The 16820-nt window shown below is 37.4% G+C and overlaps 1 protein-coding gene across 8 annotated transcripts in view; it reads right to left on the minus strand.

Annotated features, from left to right (window-relative positions):
- Window positions 1-16820, minus strand: part of GRIA4 (glutamate ionotropic receptor AMPA type subunit 4) — a 368417-nt gene that overhangs the window by 50424 nt on the left and 301173 nt on the right. For 7 of the 8 annotated variants that reach the window (XM_041770488.1, XM_041770490.1, XM_041770487.1 and 4 more), the window contains 3 exons: window positions 16608-16712; window positions 11099-11209; window positions 3331-3537 (listed from right to left, as the gene is read on the minus strand). In XM_041770488.1, coding sequence (XP_041626422.1) covers window positions 3331-3537; window positions 11099-11209; window positions 16608-16712 — 423 coding nt within the window. Of the gene's footprint in view, window positions 1-3330; window positions 3538-8576; window positions 9800-11098; window positions 11210-16607; window positions 16713-16820 lie in introns of those variants that run through there. The other variant, XM_041770495.1, reaches the window with a different exon arrangement.

The raw sequence follows: 16820 nt of genomic DNA on the forward strand, positions 1-16820 counted from the left end.
GTAATTGTTTTGTTTACACAACTTGGTTCACGGTACTTCATTGCAATATATATGTATTAAATTTTGCTGCAGCCATACAGAATTTTCTTTCTGTGTTTTCAGCCTTTGGTTTTGTGCTTAGAAAAATTCTTCTCATATCATATGACCAGTCTCAATCATGCATATTTTATTCTTGTACCTACAATTCCTTTAAACTTTACTTGGTATCATATGTGATGATGTGCTCCAACATTGTTAATCTTCCAAGTGGTTGTTCTGCTGTTGCGACAGGAATAATTGAGTAAATGCATCCTATCACTGATCTGAAATGCCACCTTTTGCATACCAAGTTGTCAGGTGTGGTGTTCTTATGAAATATTTTATTTACACAAGCTACCACTAATGAGGGTGAAAGCCTTAAAAGAAGAGAAATAAAGTTGCCTCCTGCATATGAAATCAGGTGCGAGGGGAGACACACACTGGATCAGGGTGTGACATGATGGTTGATGAGGACAGTTTTGAAGTCTGACAGGTTGTGTTTTGAGACAGCCAAGTGAACAGAGAAGATACAGCTGGGCTTTCTCAGCTAGGAGATGTGACATTGTGTGCCTTGTTCCATGACCTCTTAGCCATTCCCAGAATGAAGTATGTAAAGTGTTTCCTGCAAGAACTTGATAACACTTGGGCTCTTGAGGGCTTCCAGAGTGAGGCCCATGAGCCCACATTTTAACACGTACCACAGGTAATCCTGGTGCTGGCAGGCCACGGAATGTGCTTGGAGGAGTACTCCCCGGAATTAAAATTCATGCACACAAGCAGAGCAGGGCCAGTGAAGGCGCAACAGAAGACACAGAATGGACTTGGTGTGGTGCACAGGGCCACAGGCAGAAAGGCCCTGAGGGCAGAGGAGATTCCTGTGCTTCTTGGCCACCACCAGGTGTGTGCTGAGGCCACATGTGAGGGTTTTCCAGAACACTTTTCCAGAAACTCCAGTAACAGAGCTTACAAAGAATAATGAAATAATAATAGTAATAACAATAATAATAATAATGGCTTCAAAGTGAATCATTTTACTATCTAATGTGGTTTGCTGGACAGGAGAGAATGGATAGAGCTCCACCTTGGGCCCTGGAAATCGGGCATTCATTGTATTAGCAGTAAGAAAGTAAAAAATAAAATGAGAAGAAAGTTCAGACTTTGCAGACACCAGAATGAAAATCACCAAATCTACAGGAAGCATAAGAGACATGGAAGAAGATTCCTTTTGGGAAAAACTCAAGTGGCAGCGATGAGGGAATTTAAACCTGGCAGAATAACTGATGATTGAATACAGTGAGTACCAGCAAGTGCTATGTCTCTCTTTGAGAACTGCTTGACCTCAGGGCTCTATGTTACTGGGACGTGTGCTATGGACACAGTGTTTGGTTGACTATGCTCTCTCTTCATGTCACCTGTTTTTCTCACGTGAACAATGTGGTCAGAGCCCATTCAAAGGGGCGAGGCTGGACTTCCCAGTGGGTAGGGACTCTGGAGAAGAGATATGTGACAAATGTCGTAGAAAGTTACTTGAGTTAGTTACAATATCCATAACTAACTAATTGGTAATCCAAGTAGGATTGTTTTTTTTTTTTTTTGAGATGAAATACCCAACAGTGTTTTCTAAAGGAAATGAATTACTGTAGTTCTCACAACTTGAATCATGTTTACATTTAAAATCTTATTGTCTCAAAAATTAAAAATATTACTAAAAGTTTAAAATATTACCAAGAAACGAACACATCCTTTTTGTTTGGAACCTAAAGCTCATTATCAAAGTGTTGATGAGCCGTGTGGTAAACTCCTTTTTGATTTTCTTAAAACTGAAAATTTTTTTTCATTTAGAGCAACTAACAAGTTAGCAGTTCTTTTTAAATGAATATAAAACTAACTGATTGCTCCTTAATGCCAAATAATTTCCTTTTCTGTTTAGGTTACAGCTACTGTATGATACTGGTTGGAGAAAGTTTGTGGCGTAGAGGTCGGAAATCCAAGATGCAGAATCAGGAAACTACCAAATTGTAGTTCTGGCTTGGAAAAGGAGCCCCTCTCCAGACTTCTGTTCTTGTCCTCAATCATTGAGTCTTTACTCTCTTCTAGGGAAGGATGACTCTTGTGTCATTGTTTCAAAAGGGTCTTGTGAAGATGAATTAGAGCGTACTTTGAAGGTGAAATCTGCGAAATATGAATTGGCTTACAGAAAATTTCCGAGTACACTGTGAGTGTATGTGACTTTTATTGGTTACTCAATGGGCACAGCTCACTGTGAGCTCCAGGTTTCGTTTCTGGACTTTGGAAATATCATGCATCACCAACATTTGTGAACTGCTGGTTTCATTGTGATACTCTGCAGTGATAGCTGAAGAAACCAATCCTGTTCTTATTCAGGCAGGAATGTCTACACTGAATTTGTCCTTGGTGATCAATGTGTGTACTCAGTATCTGGTAAACTCAGAGGGAAGGGCCAGACGTGCATTTCTGTGAGGCCTGCTATGGAATACACTCCAAGTTTTGTGTTTCGCTATGTCTAAAAAAATGATAGCACTGCATAAAGTTTAAATTTACTGTGTTTAGCAGAGCTATAAGAATCTCACATTATTGGTGAATATTTTATATCTTTTTTTTTTTTTTAATTTTATGGTAGTCACACAGAGAGAGAGAGAGAGGCAGAGACACAGGCAGAGGGAGAAGCAGGCTCCATGCACCGGGAGCCCGACGTGGGATTCGATCCCGGGTCTCCAGGATCGCGCCCTGGGCCAAAGGCAGGCGCCAAACCGCTGCGCCACCCAGGGATCCCGGTGAATATTTTATAGATGCTAAAGTAGTTTAATGATTGCTTTACCAATTATGTAAAAGATATTGACCAGTAAGTACAAGCAACAGGGGTACAAGTAACTAGTTAAAATTAGGCCCAACTTTATACTGCTGGAGGAAATCTGTTCCTTTAATTATCAAGTAACATTCATAATAGATTTGTTTTGTAGTTCTTAAAACAACATGGCTAGAGTAGAGTGGCATCAAGCTTAAGAGAATGGTCATCACAGATACTGAAGTCACTTTTTTTTTTTTAAGAGGACATCCTATTTCAGTTTTTTTTTATCTTTCCTGACTTTGAAGTTATGAGGTATTAGCTTCTCTCATTATTTGGAAATTGCACCATAATGAGCTAGAGAAACATCTGAACATGGTAGATGCCTCTTGAATGTAACTGCAAATTTAAAAACAGCAACAGGTCTTGAGATATTGTTATATGCCCAGGTGAAAAAAGGTTTCAGGTTTATGTAAGTAAATTCGTGAATAAACTGGTCTGCTTACCCCATAAACAAGTTCTCCTACCATCCCATTCCAGATTTTTGTGTCCGCGTCCCTTGCTCCATACTTTCCATCAGGGACAATGGCAATTTTATACTTGATACCAATATGTTTTGCAATTTCAGATGCCAAATCTACACAGTATCCTTCATACTTGTCATTTCCTTCAAACATTTCGTGATTTTTCTTGTACATAACATATGGGGATTCCTATAATGAGAGAAGGAGAACTGTAAAGGAGAAATTATAAAACATGCAAAAATCTTTATGCAACTTTTCAGCTGCAGAATTTGACAAAAAGATTAGATTTAATATTAGTATACGCACTGATTTTGTGTGGCTAGAAATCAATAATAAAACAGATGAATATAGAAATATGCTTAGAAGTATATCCAGTTACTTTATATTGGATACTAAAAGTGAAACCTTTCAAAATAGTTTTTTCCTGAGGGACTGTTACATACCTAGTGCCATGATCATGACAGGAAAAAATATAACATTAATAATTGTCTAGGGAAGCATCAGCCCATCATCTTTGGTAATGAAATTAGTATTTCTAAAATATCGCATGAAGTTAGACTACTTAGTAGATATTCAAGGTAACAGGTCTCCTTATTCCGTGTCTTGTTTAACCATGTTTAACTGCAACCTCTTTTAGGAAAGAAGCAAGATGATTTTTTTTTTTTAACTCTCTAGCATTTTGCTGAATGCCTTTCTCAGAATGGGTTCTAGTGAGTTCAGTGAAGAAATGAATAGTTTAAAATATTCTATATACTAGTTTGCATTAAATCGGCTTTCCCAAAACTGTCCAATATTTTGGTTTTAGTGAGGCCTGTGGTCCGTGAAGGTTTCTATTATGAAATACGTTTCCAACGAAAGCTAATAATCTTCCCCCAGTTGCAACAATCACACATTTCAAGTGATATTCTCATGTAGGTTTTGAAGCAAGTAAGACAGAAAACAGGTAAAGAATTACTGTAAAAATCCTTATAAAAATGAAAAGGTTTACTGGTGGCTAATAATAACTAGTTTTCAGTTACAATACACACACACACACACACACACACACACTCACTCACTCTCACACACCCTTAAGCCAAACCATTTAAAGGCCATGAACTAAAGAGACAAGTTAGCCAAGCAGCTGATTTTGGGAGCGGAGCCTAAAGCCACCACAGGGTAGATCTGGTGAGCATACAAATACAGAGGACTGCCAGTCACACCTCAGAACTTTAAGTCGTTTGCAGACAAGGGCGGCCACCTTTGGCCACAATGTCATTGAGATCATGGATTTACATTCTATAACATTGTACTATCACACTCACTGAGTAATTTTCATACAAATATTTTCTTCTTCCCCAGCAAATGTGTGATTGGGGAAGTTGATCTTGCTCTTGGAACTCTGGATTAGATGGTATTTTACTTTGCAGAACATGGCAGTGGATACTACTTCTGATTTTAAGTACTTCATAAATGTAGAAATTACCTTTAAAAACTTAACAAGATTGTAAATTACATGATATATAACTTGTAATAGAGATGCCCTAAATAACTGTACTGTGGGCAATTGTTTAGGGTTGGTCATTGAATGGACAGACTTGCCTTATGCTGACAGAGTCGAGGGACCCAGAAGTCTCTCATTTCTTTGAAACTGATACATATTTTAACAGGAGAGCTTCTCCACCTATAAAGTTAAGGAAACTGATGGTCTCTTCTTTAGATAGATGAAGACTATTTTGTAGCTTACAGAAAAGATTCTCCAAATACAAAGGTCTTGAAAATTATAAATGTGGTGAGTTGTTGCAAGGTGTTAATTTCTAAAATTTAATATAAATGGTTAAAATAAGCTAATCTTTTCCTTTTCTTTTTCTTGTGACAGCTTATTAAAAATGGAAGTATATTTAGAGAAAAGCAAGAATCTCACATTTATAAAATGCTTAATATTGTAATTGACATGGCTGTATAGTTAGCACTTCCAACTTAGAACAAACTTAGAAGTTTTCAAAAATTGTATATCTATGGTTCACATGAGGTACTAAAATTGAAGGTCAATTTTAGTGTCTGGAATACTCGAACATTTAGGAATTTTAGCCATCAAATATATATATGACAGTATCAGCTTGTGTGCACATTTCTCTAGCTAGAATTCCCATCTAATTTGCTAAATTCCCTCTATGTTATATTGTAGACAATTTGCTTTATTAAAAGCCATACTTCTATTATGTACTCAAACATTTATTAAGCACTGACTGTGTGCCAGGCAGTTTGCTGGAGACTAGGGATACAAAAATACATAAAATATGCCTCTTGTCCTCTTATGATTACTTAAGATTATACTTCTTTGTAATAAGGGTAAAGGAGTAAGAGTGACGGGAAACAATCATAAAATAGAGTAGTGAAAAATAATAGTAGCTCTGAGTTAATTAGTGCATGCTCTGTATCAGAAATAAGGCTAAGTTCTTCAACTGTGCCTTTCATTTACTTTTCACACTGCTATTTTGAGGTAGGCACTTCCAATTTGCAGGGGGAAAATGCAAGTCTCAGAGACTGCAAGCAAATTGCTCCATTTCACAGAAGGAGCAGATGTGGGAACTGAATCTATATTTTGAAATATCTGGAAATTGTTGAAGCTATCATTGCATTTGTCAAAATAGGTGCAATTATTTGAGATTTCATATGATTTAACTAGAGAGGGGGTAAGTTTAAGGACATGAATTTCTGTGTGGTAAATAAAATACTTTCTATGAAACAGTGAATACACAGTATAGATAAAACCTTTCCATATCTCCTCATATTGCCTGGTATCTACAAGGCACTCAAAATAAGTATAAAGGTTTCCTGGTGCATTTGTGCTCTCTAAATAGGAATATCATGGCAAAGTAATTACATTAGAACTTCTGATTCAGGTCATCAAAAGGAAAGCAATTAATTTAAGTACTAGGCCACCTCTTCTGAAATAGACATATGTAAATCTAAATAAAAAATTTACCTAGTGTTTTCTTTCCTTTTTTTCAATTCCCTTTTGGGACAGCACATGTCCATCAGGAACTTCGCTTTCCTGCCAAACAGACCAACAAAGACTAGACAAACTTTCAGTTTACTGAAGATATTGATTAGAAATTTAGCTAGACTTCTGCACAACCAGGGGCATTCACAATCATTGAGATGCAGATGAGTGGTGCATGCAGCATTAGAGAAATAAGATGATCACTCAGGGAGGTGGGAAAACAGGCAGAAAGACCAGATTTTTCTTGAACAAAAGCTCTCCTGGTTGCTCAGCTCTATGCACTTTATTCAAGTGTGTCTCATTTTGGTTTTCTTTCATATTAAATCCAGTAGCAGATCCTCCACGCTCTCCCAATCAGACAATCTGCCCACAAGTAGGCCTTCTGACCTGCATATTTAGGGAGGATTTAATACAAGGTTTTGAGGGCTACCATGGGTGAAGAAAATATTAAATCTTTTCAGTATAATAGACAATGAGTATGAGTCCTAGCCAGTCATGAAGGAGGATTTGTAGGGCATCTTTGATAAGCCGCCTTACAGAGTCCAGGTATTCAATTGTAAATCAAAATGGAATGATCAGAGAAGCTCAATATAACCTCTTCTGCCACAAGAATATAACCTACCATCTTTATTATCAACTACTGTGCTCTGTGATACAGGAATTCCTCAGAAGTTATTTTAAATGCATTACTTCTTAGGAGTTGTGAGTTTATTACTAAAATTTCCATAATGGGTAGTGTTCTACATCTGCTCTGCTATTTCAGGAAAAAAAACAATCTCTGTCTAAAGCTGCTACATTAGGGCTTTCTTAAGTAAATGTTTGCATAAAGGAATTAAGATGATTTTCAATCAATAAAGTATTTTCCTACTGAGAAAATCTTTTTGGATTGTTCGTATTTAACAAAACTATTGAAATAGATTCTTATTAAAAAGGCTTTAAGATTTTCTAAACATAAAAGAATACAATCATTACAATTACTATTGAAAACAGTTAAAATGATGAAATCAGTAGTATCAACCAAAGTTATTTGCTGTCTGGATATTTGCTTTTCTCCAAAGAATCTTACTAGTTGTAGGTAATTTATCCCATGGGCAAAATTCTGAAAAGTGGAAATTATTATTCAACTCAGAGAAAAAAAATGAGCAAATTGGATGGCTGCACAATTTTAGAATTTATTCAAAATAAGGTATTTCAAAACTAGCTGTGTTGAACCCTTTAGAGGGAGTGTATGTATGGGGGAAATTAATATTTAGTGCAAGGAAGAAAATAAATCTGTATTTTTGTATGTAGATATGTATGTATTGCATATGCACATGTATATATGTGGAATGCAGCTGTAAAATTCTACATAGAGAAGATAAAACATCAAACATCTAATAAAAGGATAGAAAAAAGTAACCCCTGGAAAAGATCTAGCGTGATAAGTGAAATTGCTTTCAGGTTTGTAACATATTTCTGATGCTGCAGTAAATAAATGTGGATATATGGAGAATCTCCTAAAGGATTGTTAGGTTTACAAGATGGCAAGAAATACCTTCTTAGCTGAGCAATGCATCATAAGCATCATTTAGCTTCAGGTGTGAACATTGGGGGAAAAATGGGCTTGGCTGAAATACTGCTTTAGTTCTCCTCTTCCAGAGTTCAGCAGCCAGAGGAGTGAAGTTACATGCCTCCCTCCTGCACACTGCCTCTTCCTCAACTGCTGCATATATGCAAACCTCAGGGTACAGATTTGGCTTCCTTAGCTTACTGACAGAAATTATGACTTAGAATATAGAAAGTTAGTATGACTCACAGTCTCATATACAATTACAGATTTTATCCAATTCGTAGTCGCTAAGTCTTAAAGACAAAATGGTAAGCATCTGAACTCAAAACTTTAGACCTTTCAACGCTGTAGTCGTGACCCTTATGGGATGGTACTGCCAATTTTACTTTTTATTGAGATTTAGCTACATTATACTCAGCAGACTATATTCAGGTCAAATAAATTAGTCATTCAAATGAAGATCATGTTATAGATATGCAACACTGTTATAAGAAAAAAAAATTTCAATGGTACAAAAAAGCTGAAGCCGTATTTAAGAATGATATCTAGTATAATAGTCTATTGTTTGTTGTCTGCTTTCTTTTACTAGAATATAAACTTATTTGAATGCAGGATTTTTGTCTGTTTTTTTCTCTAGCATTTCCCTGGGCTCATAGCAGACGCTTAATAAATATTTGTGGATGAATAAATGAATTTCTCAATCAATTTTATTTAACAACAGCATATATCATTACAATGTATCAACATATAAATAACAACATACACCAAAGAAAGACAAATGGGAATAACAGCCATGCCATATCAATTTTGATCAAAGTGAATGATTTCCAGCGCCGCAACACCCCCAGCCTTCTGTGTCTAGGTATCTGTCTTGCACATATTACAGTGTCTAACCAGCTCCATCTGTGTTGGGAGCTTTTGGTTGAATTTGGGAGATTATTACATGCAGGTGCCAATATCTCATTTGTCTACAAGGGATCATATTTCTTTCAACACGAATGAGATAGTAGAGATGTTGGTGGTTCCGGGTGACCATTTTCAACAAAAGCAAATACAAAAAACACTTTTAGGGAAAGGATTCTACTATTTTTTTTTTAAATTACTGAATGATTATGCAATTGCAAAGCCCAAAGAGGTATTATTCTATGAAGATTACACTTTTATACAAAAGACAAATATTCATATTGCACTCTTTTGATAGCAAAAATATTGAAGATATCACTGTCAAACAACAGTTAGCTTTACATAATATTCTTTATGTATATAGGAAACAACTGAATTTCTCAATTGTTTTAACTTTTTTTTTTTGGTAGCATGCTTTCTGAAAACCAGCCATGCTTGCAAATTGATTCAATATTTTGGTTTTAATTATATCTCCCACCCCTTTAATAACAGGGATGGGAAGGAGATTTTCTACATTATACCTATAATGCACATTAAAACACCTTATTTCACATAGAACAGGCAAAAGTTTAAAAAAAACCTTTAAAGAAAACTACTGTGTATATTCAGAAAACAAGCACACAAATTCATAGATATTTGCTTTTAGAAAAACTTCACTTGGAATTAGGAGTGATATAATTCCACTTTTTTTGTACAATGACCTCATTTCAAGATAGGGGAATTGCTATATCAGAATTGCTAAGTGATTCTTTTTCAACATCTATATATTTTCTTGCGAAAGATGAGGATTAATTCTTCTTTTGTTCTAGTATCTCAGAAAAGTCACAGAACTTTAAAAAAAAATTTTTTCTGGTAGTCCAGAGTTGGTCATCCAAGAAGAATCCCACATGAAAAATTAGCTTAAATTTACTACACAGGAGAACAAGACTTGAGCCTTAGTTAGGAATGGTCGAACAGCGTCGAACTCATTTCTTTCTTGATCAATTTCTTAAAATAGGATTCTTCATCAGAGGCTGAAAAGAGGAGGACTGTACTGAAGTATGACTTTCCATTACTGTGTCTTTTTAGGAAAAGAAATATATATATACATATATATATACTGCTTTTCAAGTCCCATGCAACTACTACATAATTAAGTTAGAAGGTGTATATTTTGCACTATTACACAACAACTGGTGTTGGCCGGTTTGCATTCTAAAGTCATAAACTTCTCATCAAGCCTTGGCAGAGTAACATGAAATTGCTAGCTGGTGATGTGACACAGAGAACACTCATTGCAATATATGACAACTTCTTTCTGGCATTTTCATGCTTTGATCTTGATGCCAAAATTTTTGGAAATAACTTGACGTTACTAAAAACCAAAATTACATAAGCTAAAAACTAAATAATATAAAGCACTTTATATGGAGTAAGGGCTGCGTAAGTAATTGAAAATGTGTTCTGCCTAACGAGACAGTGAGCTGAGGATCTAGGTCACCGACTGTTGATCTCATTTGACCAGCATGGACTCTAAGGAGCATGTTTAACTTTAGAAGAAAAAAATATGTAAGATATTTTCTTACTGAAAAGGTAATTTCTTTAGGACCTCTTGAAAAAACTTCTTAAAATTTAGAGTAGTCTTCATTTAATGATGTGTCAGAATGAAGCCATCATACTTTCCTTAATTCTCAGGGGAAGTCCAATAAATTGCATTGTGTATTTGTCATTGGTCAATGAGAAAAACAATCAGTGCAGAGCACCCTTTTCACATTAAAAATAAATATAAAACAAAATTTATTTCTAAAACATTTAGTTGTATAAGACATGCTCACTATAATCTTTACATTTATATCTCCACTATTATAAACAGACAATGCAAATCATTATCCAATGATTAAACTACTTGAAAATGATCAATTTTAACACTATTAACTGTTTTTACACTGATGTCTTAAAAAACATAATAACAACAATAGATGGTGTTTACTACCAGATGTTTTTATGTGACTGGTTGCTGACTTTTCATGTTCATTCTTTTGTCCTTTGGAATATTAGCATTTCATACATTTCTAACTAAAGTGTGACAGTTTCCGTTTTTAACATCTGAGCATCTTTCCAAGAACAACAGTGCAACAAAAGATAATACAAACAAAAGTACTGAATGTATTCAAAGCTCAGGACAAACCTATTCAAAGCCTCAACAGACTTGTGGACGAGAACACCCATGCCACCACCACTATGATGCAGCTCTCACCCCATTCACCATAGCTGGAGAATTAAAACTGCCTGTGGACAAGACGGAACAGCATAAAGCATAGACCAAAACTCACCATAATTGTGGTTACAACCACTGTTCTGTTCTCAATAGCTGCTGTGTCATTGCCAAGAGTGGGTACATCTTGAATCAAGACCAATTTATCCATATCATTCCAGTAACCAACCTGCCAAACAGAGAAATTTCTTGAAAATATATTTTAGAACAGTTTTTCTCTGGTTCTTTTTGGAACCATGTAGGGTATTAATGAGCAAGCAAACAAATTTAAAAAGGAGACAAAAAGGAGGTTTTGGAATTTTTCTTAATTATGATGAGCCAGTTTTTCTGATGTTAATGATACTGCCTGGTTGTACGTTTGGCAACTTTACAATTTACAATCATGAAGCAGCCAAGACGCTGGGGAAGGGGATGTTTAAGAAAGAATATGGATACAGATGGAATACCATTTTATGTTGATCCTCTCTTCTAGTGGGATTGACTGGCACCCTCTAAAATTAATTTACATGATTTTATCAATAATGTTTCAGGCTTTACCATAAAAGGAATATGTACAGGATATTTGTAAGCAAAAAAGACTTGCAAATTTTTAAGGCAATATAGAAATAGTTTAAGGTTTTACATAACCTCGCCATTTGGTAAAAATCTGACCATTTCTAGAATGTTAACTACATCAGACAGTAATGAAAAACATTTTCACTTTCAAAGATTACACTTAAATTTGTATTTGTTTCATTTTTAAATCCATATATTATTATTTTTTCACTTAGAGGTGAAACAAAGTCCACTCTGTAAAATATATTAAGTACTTAGTTAAGTACTTTACAAAGTAGTAACTTCTGACAGTGTCCTAAAGGAAATTTAGGGTTCTTTGTATCATGCAGACCACTAAGTACTGGGAACAGCAGCCACTTGACTGCTCGCTCTGGGGCAGATGGTGTACCTGGTGATTCTTCTTTATATGCATCTAAAAGTTTATACACACAGCAAACTTAGAGGTAGATGCTTTGTGACACCCACTTTGGAGATGAGGACCCATCACAGCACAAAGTTATATAATCCAGAGGGCCCAGAATTCAAAACTCAGTTCCGTAGACACTGAGTCCATGCACTTCGTTGTTATATGCCACAACCTCCCTGAGTGGGTGTCCACTTAATGCAAGTCAAACTTCCTTCTCAAATTTCTGTATGCAATGGCTAAAACTCCTGTCTCCAATAAAATGCATACAATTGCTTACTGGCCTGTATTTACTATTTGTTCTAATATGTCTGGAAATCTCTCCTGCTTCCCCCACATTTCTTAACTGTTGTGTTAGTATTTGTGAGCGTATTAGAACAAAGTAAGCATGAACATGTCAGAAAGAGGCACTAGATTATTCACAAATGTTGCATATATAATCACAGAAGAGATGGAGGAAATGAATTTTCATTAATATGGTTCTTAGTTTGATGTGAAATTATAAACATCAATTCACGAATAGCTTAGCTTTCAAGTGTCCATATGAATCTTTTTGTAGCTAACGTTTATCTAATAACTCCGTGAAAAAATTAATTTAAAAACAAGTATGCTTTTGCAACCTACATACATCCTTATACAGCTTCTGTTCCTACATGTACTTACAAAGTAAAAAACACAACATGTCAGTTGTCTCCAGTTAATTCTCCTTTCCTCATGACAGTTACAAGACATGAAAACAGGCTTTATAGCTTAGCCCTTTGTTATGAGGCAGCCCACCTCCACATCTCAGCAGCCCATCCTTGGGGAAAGGCATTTTTCTTTATTAAGGAGTTTCCACAATAGGAAAACCACAGATTTGGGACACATCCTGAAGATCCTTGGATGTTGGCAAGACCTTGACATTTTGCATTTAAAGCAGCCTGCTGCTTCATGACTATTTACCCTGAAAAGATAAGTGATTTACGAGTGCTGACAAGTTAAACTAATAAGCAAAATTTTACCTAACTCTGTTTGCCTTATGTTTACTTGCAATTCTATGAAAGAAGCAAGCCATAGTTTGGGGTATGGGACCATTCATGCTAGATCTTCACTGGGCCAGAGACACATTGGGAAGTGAGTCAATTAGAGTGGCCAGTGATATAGGGATCACTTCCCAAAGGAAGCAATCGTAACGTGTGGATCTAGAAACTCATGTGAGACAGAGTTTCTCTCTAGTTCTTCACATTTTACAATGTACTAAGAACTTTTCCCACACCTGACCTCATCAAATCAGACAGGAAGTAGGAATTTTTCCTAGAGAAAAGAAATTGGGTAAAGGATAATTTTGTAACGCTAGAGCAAAAATATGGAAGCATTTAAGCCACTAAACTGGCAGGGATGTCAGAAAAATATTTGTCTTCTTTGGATTCCTCAAGGTGAACTGTGTGTAAATATCACCAGCCTAGGAGAGGACGTCTCTGTATTTATAGGGGACCTTGCTACAACGTCGGGACTGGGTTCAGGAGTAGCCCCTGTTCTACTCAAAGCTTGTTCCTTGGGGGGCTGATATGACCAGACCTGTCCCCTCAAAACATGGCTTAATTCCCATACCAGCCCTAAAGAGAACTCTTACGGGCTCCAGGTTTGACAATACTTCAGAGCAATCCAGAGAGTAAGCTCTTGAGCAAGTTGAGCCCTGGTGTCCACCTTACCCCCATGTCTTTTGAGCTGATCGTCTGTGGGCAGGTTCCTTGGTTTCTCTGAGCCATACTTTTTTTTTCTTTTTTAAAATGAGAAAAAATAGGGGCATCTGGGAGGTTCAGGTCATCATCCCAGGGTCCTGGGATCAAGCCCCTCGTTGGGCTCTCCGCTCAGTGGGAAGCCTACTTCTCATCTACCTGCTTCTGCACTTGTGGATGCTCTCTGTCTCTCTCTCCCTCCCTCCCTCCCTTCTTCCCTCCCCCCACCCTCGCTGTGTGTGTCAAATCTTTAAAAAAATAAAATGAGAAAAAGATATGTCTCACTTTCAGGTGTTGTGAGGATTAAATGTAAAAATGTGCATCAATTTTCCATTTCTGTGCCTGGCATATCATGGGCTCTCAATACATAAAATTTTTATGCATAAAAATTTCTGAAACCATGTGCATCCAGGTGTGCAGTTCCAGGGCATTCCCTGGAGGTCACTAGGGTGGGAAGACTCCACCCCTGAGGACCTAGGACTTCAGAAAGAGCGTTCTCTTCTCCTTAATGAGTTCCTCCATCAGTGTTCCTGTTACAGAAGTCAGACAAACTGATGGGTAGACTCTCTGATTTTCAGAGATAGCTCCCTTGCTGGCAAGTGTTCAATTTACAAGAATGATTGCTCACTTCGCAGACATATTGCTGAGTTTCACCAGCAGAGTGTTTCTCGTGGTAGCTCATTTTTTGAGTTTAATATTCCTGACAGAATGCCCAAGTTGATCGCTGCCACAGAAAAACGAAGATGGATGAGTCTACACGATTTTACACTTCGTATTTCTTTTAAGAGTCTTAGATGGGTGTCAGCTGAGAGTGAGGACGTTCATCACTCTCCCTACTTCTTCACTTCCCCTCAAGAAAACCTTGAATCCGGTTACCACCAGGGTTGGTGGGAGGATTCACGGCCATACTCAGCTCACCTGCTATGACCACTAGATACCCACTGACTTCTGTCTCCTTTTTACCTTATCCTTTGTTTTATAGAGAGGTCATTTTGCATTTTTTACTTACTGTTTTGTGAAGTATGGAAATGTCTTTTGCATTTCAGAGAGCTTCTGTTTAAATGGCTAATTTTGTGAAGTCTGGTGTGTGGCAGGAAGGTGAGCCCGTCCTGCCTCTGCCTGCCAGGTGGCGGATGTGTTTAGGGGCCTGTGGGTTACTCCACCTGCTCCAGGGCTGGCACAGGGATTGGGCCCCAAATGGGCCTCCTTCTTTCTTGTTGATGGCTGGGTGCCACAGAGTGGGTCAAGTCGGGGTGTACGTGGAACTCGCTACGTTTCTTCCTGGGAACACATCTCATTTGCCGGCTGTGGGCAGGTCCTTGGAGGTGCCCTGCTCCTGGTGGTCACCTGTCTCCTGCACCACCACCCCTGCCCTGATCTGGGTCAGGTAGGCCATTGTGCCTCTATGTTAGCTAGTGGGCAGCCTGCGGGCTCGCTCCAGGAGATGCTCCTGAGAGGCTGAAAGCCTAGGGTTGGTTTTCACGGTAGCTCCAGGTCTCTCCTTGCATGCACCCGGAAGCACATCCCACAACACAAAGAGAGCCTCTGACATTTCCCCTTGTGGTTGTAACCGTCTGGCATCCTTGACTCACTTCAAGCTCTCGCTGTGTCCAGCTGCCACTTCTACCTGTCCCAATGCTAACCTCCTACCTAACTTTAAATCCTACCTCCTCCACACAGCCTTCCTTGATCTGTTTTCCTCCAACTGCAAGCCATCTCCTCCTTTTTATAATTTCCACATGCCTTCTCTTTAACTGCCATAAAACTTATTAACATTCTACCTTACATTCTACCCCACCAAAAAGTAAACTACTTTAGAGCAGATTCTACTTGGGTGGGATGATGATGTAGAATGGTTCCAAAGACAGACACATCCGAATCCTTGGCTTCTCAGTTATGAGCCTTAGGCAAGTAATTATAACCTGCCAGACTATAATTTTCTCACTGGCAAAAGGGAGCTCATGGTACTCGCTTACAGGCGTGTTGTGAGGATTACATTACACCAAGCCAAGTATTTGGGTCACAGCAGACATTCCATAAATTTAACTGTCATCATTACATTGTAGCAGGAAATCCTATATGAGAAAGTTTTTAAAAATAGTCAACTGTTGGGACAGAATTTTTAGATAAGGCAATTTCTCCTTGAGAATCCTAGCTAATCCTACAGAAAAGGAATGTTAAACACTATATACATTAGGTACAAAATGTCTATAGTCAATTACTGGAATGGGTTTGCAAGGTCCCATTACATCAGGTACTTTTGGAAGACCATGGAGATGCCTAGTCACGTGCTAGGATCAGCAGAGTTAATTTCCAAATCCAGGAATCTGGCCCTGGCAGCTTCCCATCCAACCTCCCCAGCCCTTCAATTAGAGTTTCTCCGGTGTTTCTGCCCTCCCACTAGCCAAGTGATGATCTTAATAATCTCATCTTCTATCTGTTCTTCCTTTGGCTCAGTGGAATGTGTTTATTTATTTCAAGAATATTTAGTCTGTTCTAAATATGCCCACTCCTTAGAAGTAGTTCCCTTTGTTCTGATGTTTTCCTAAATTACTGCATGGAGGTCAGTATGTTTCTTACCTGCGAGGTGTGCTTTCCTGCAGAGTATATTTTGTTTTTTGGGATTCTTTTCGCTGTCTTTTTTTTTTTTAATATTGCTTCCACTTTGGATAAAGGATGTATACAGTATATAAATTAGTTTGTTTCATCTTTGGCACACCATTACATATCCATTATTTGATTCAAGAATTTATTTCAGCACAGATTATAAAAAAATACAATTTGTAAACATATTTAAAAACAAACAAATGTAGAATATCCAGCTACCTTTTACCTATAAGTCTTTAAGAACGTCAAGGGCAAACTAAGGAAATGGGTTGAGTGTGGCTCACCTTTCTGGGCCCAGTGCTCTTTAGCTCAAACACATCCATTGTGTAATTGACTCTACGTCCATAGTGGTCAAACTGAACGTTCCCTGTCAGTCCTTGAATTCGAACCTATGAGTGAAAAGGAAAATCCATACATATATTCATTGGCCATTTTGCTTATAGAATTTTGACTTCATCTGCTAGGCTTATGACAACACATTGGGTATAGAACTATAA

Source organism: Vulpes lagopus, chromosome 10 (assembly GCF_018345385.1).
Source record: "Vulpes lagopus strain Blue_001 chromosome 10, ASM1834538v1, whole genome shotgun sequence".
NCBI lineage: Eukaryota > Metazoa > Chordata > Mammalia > Carnivora > Canidae > Vulpes > Vulpes lagopus.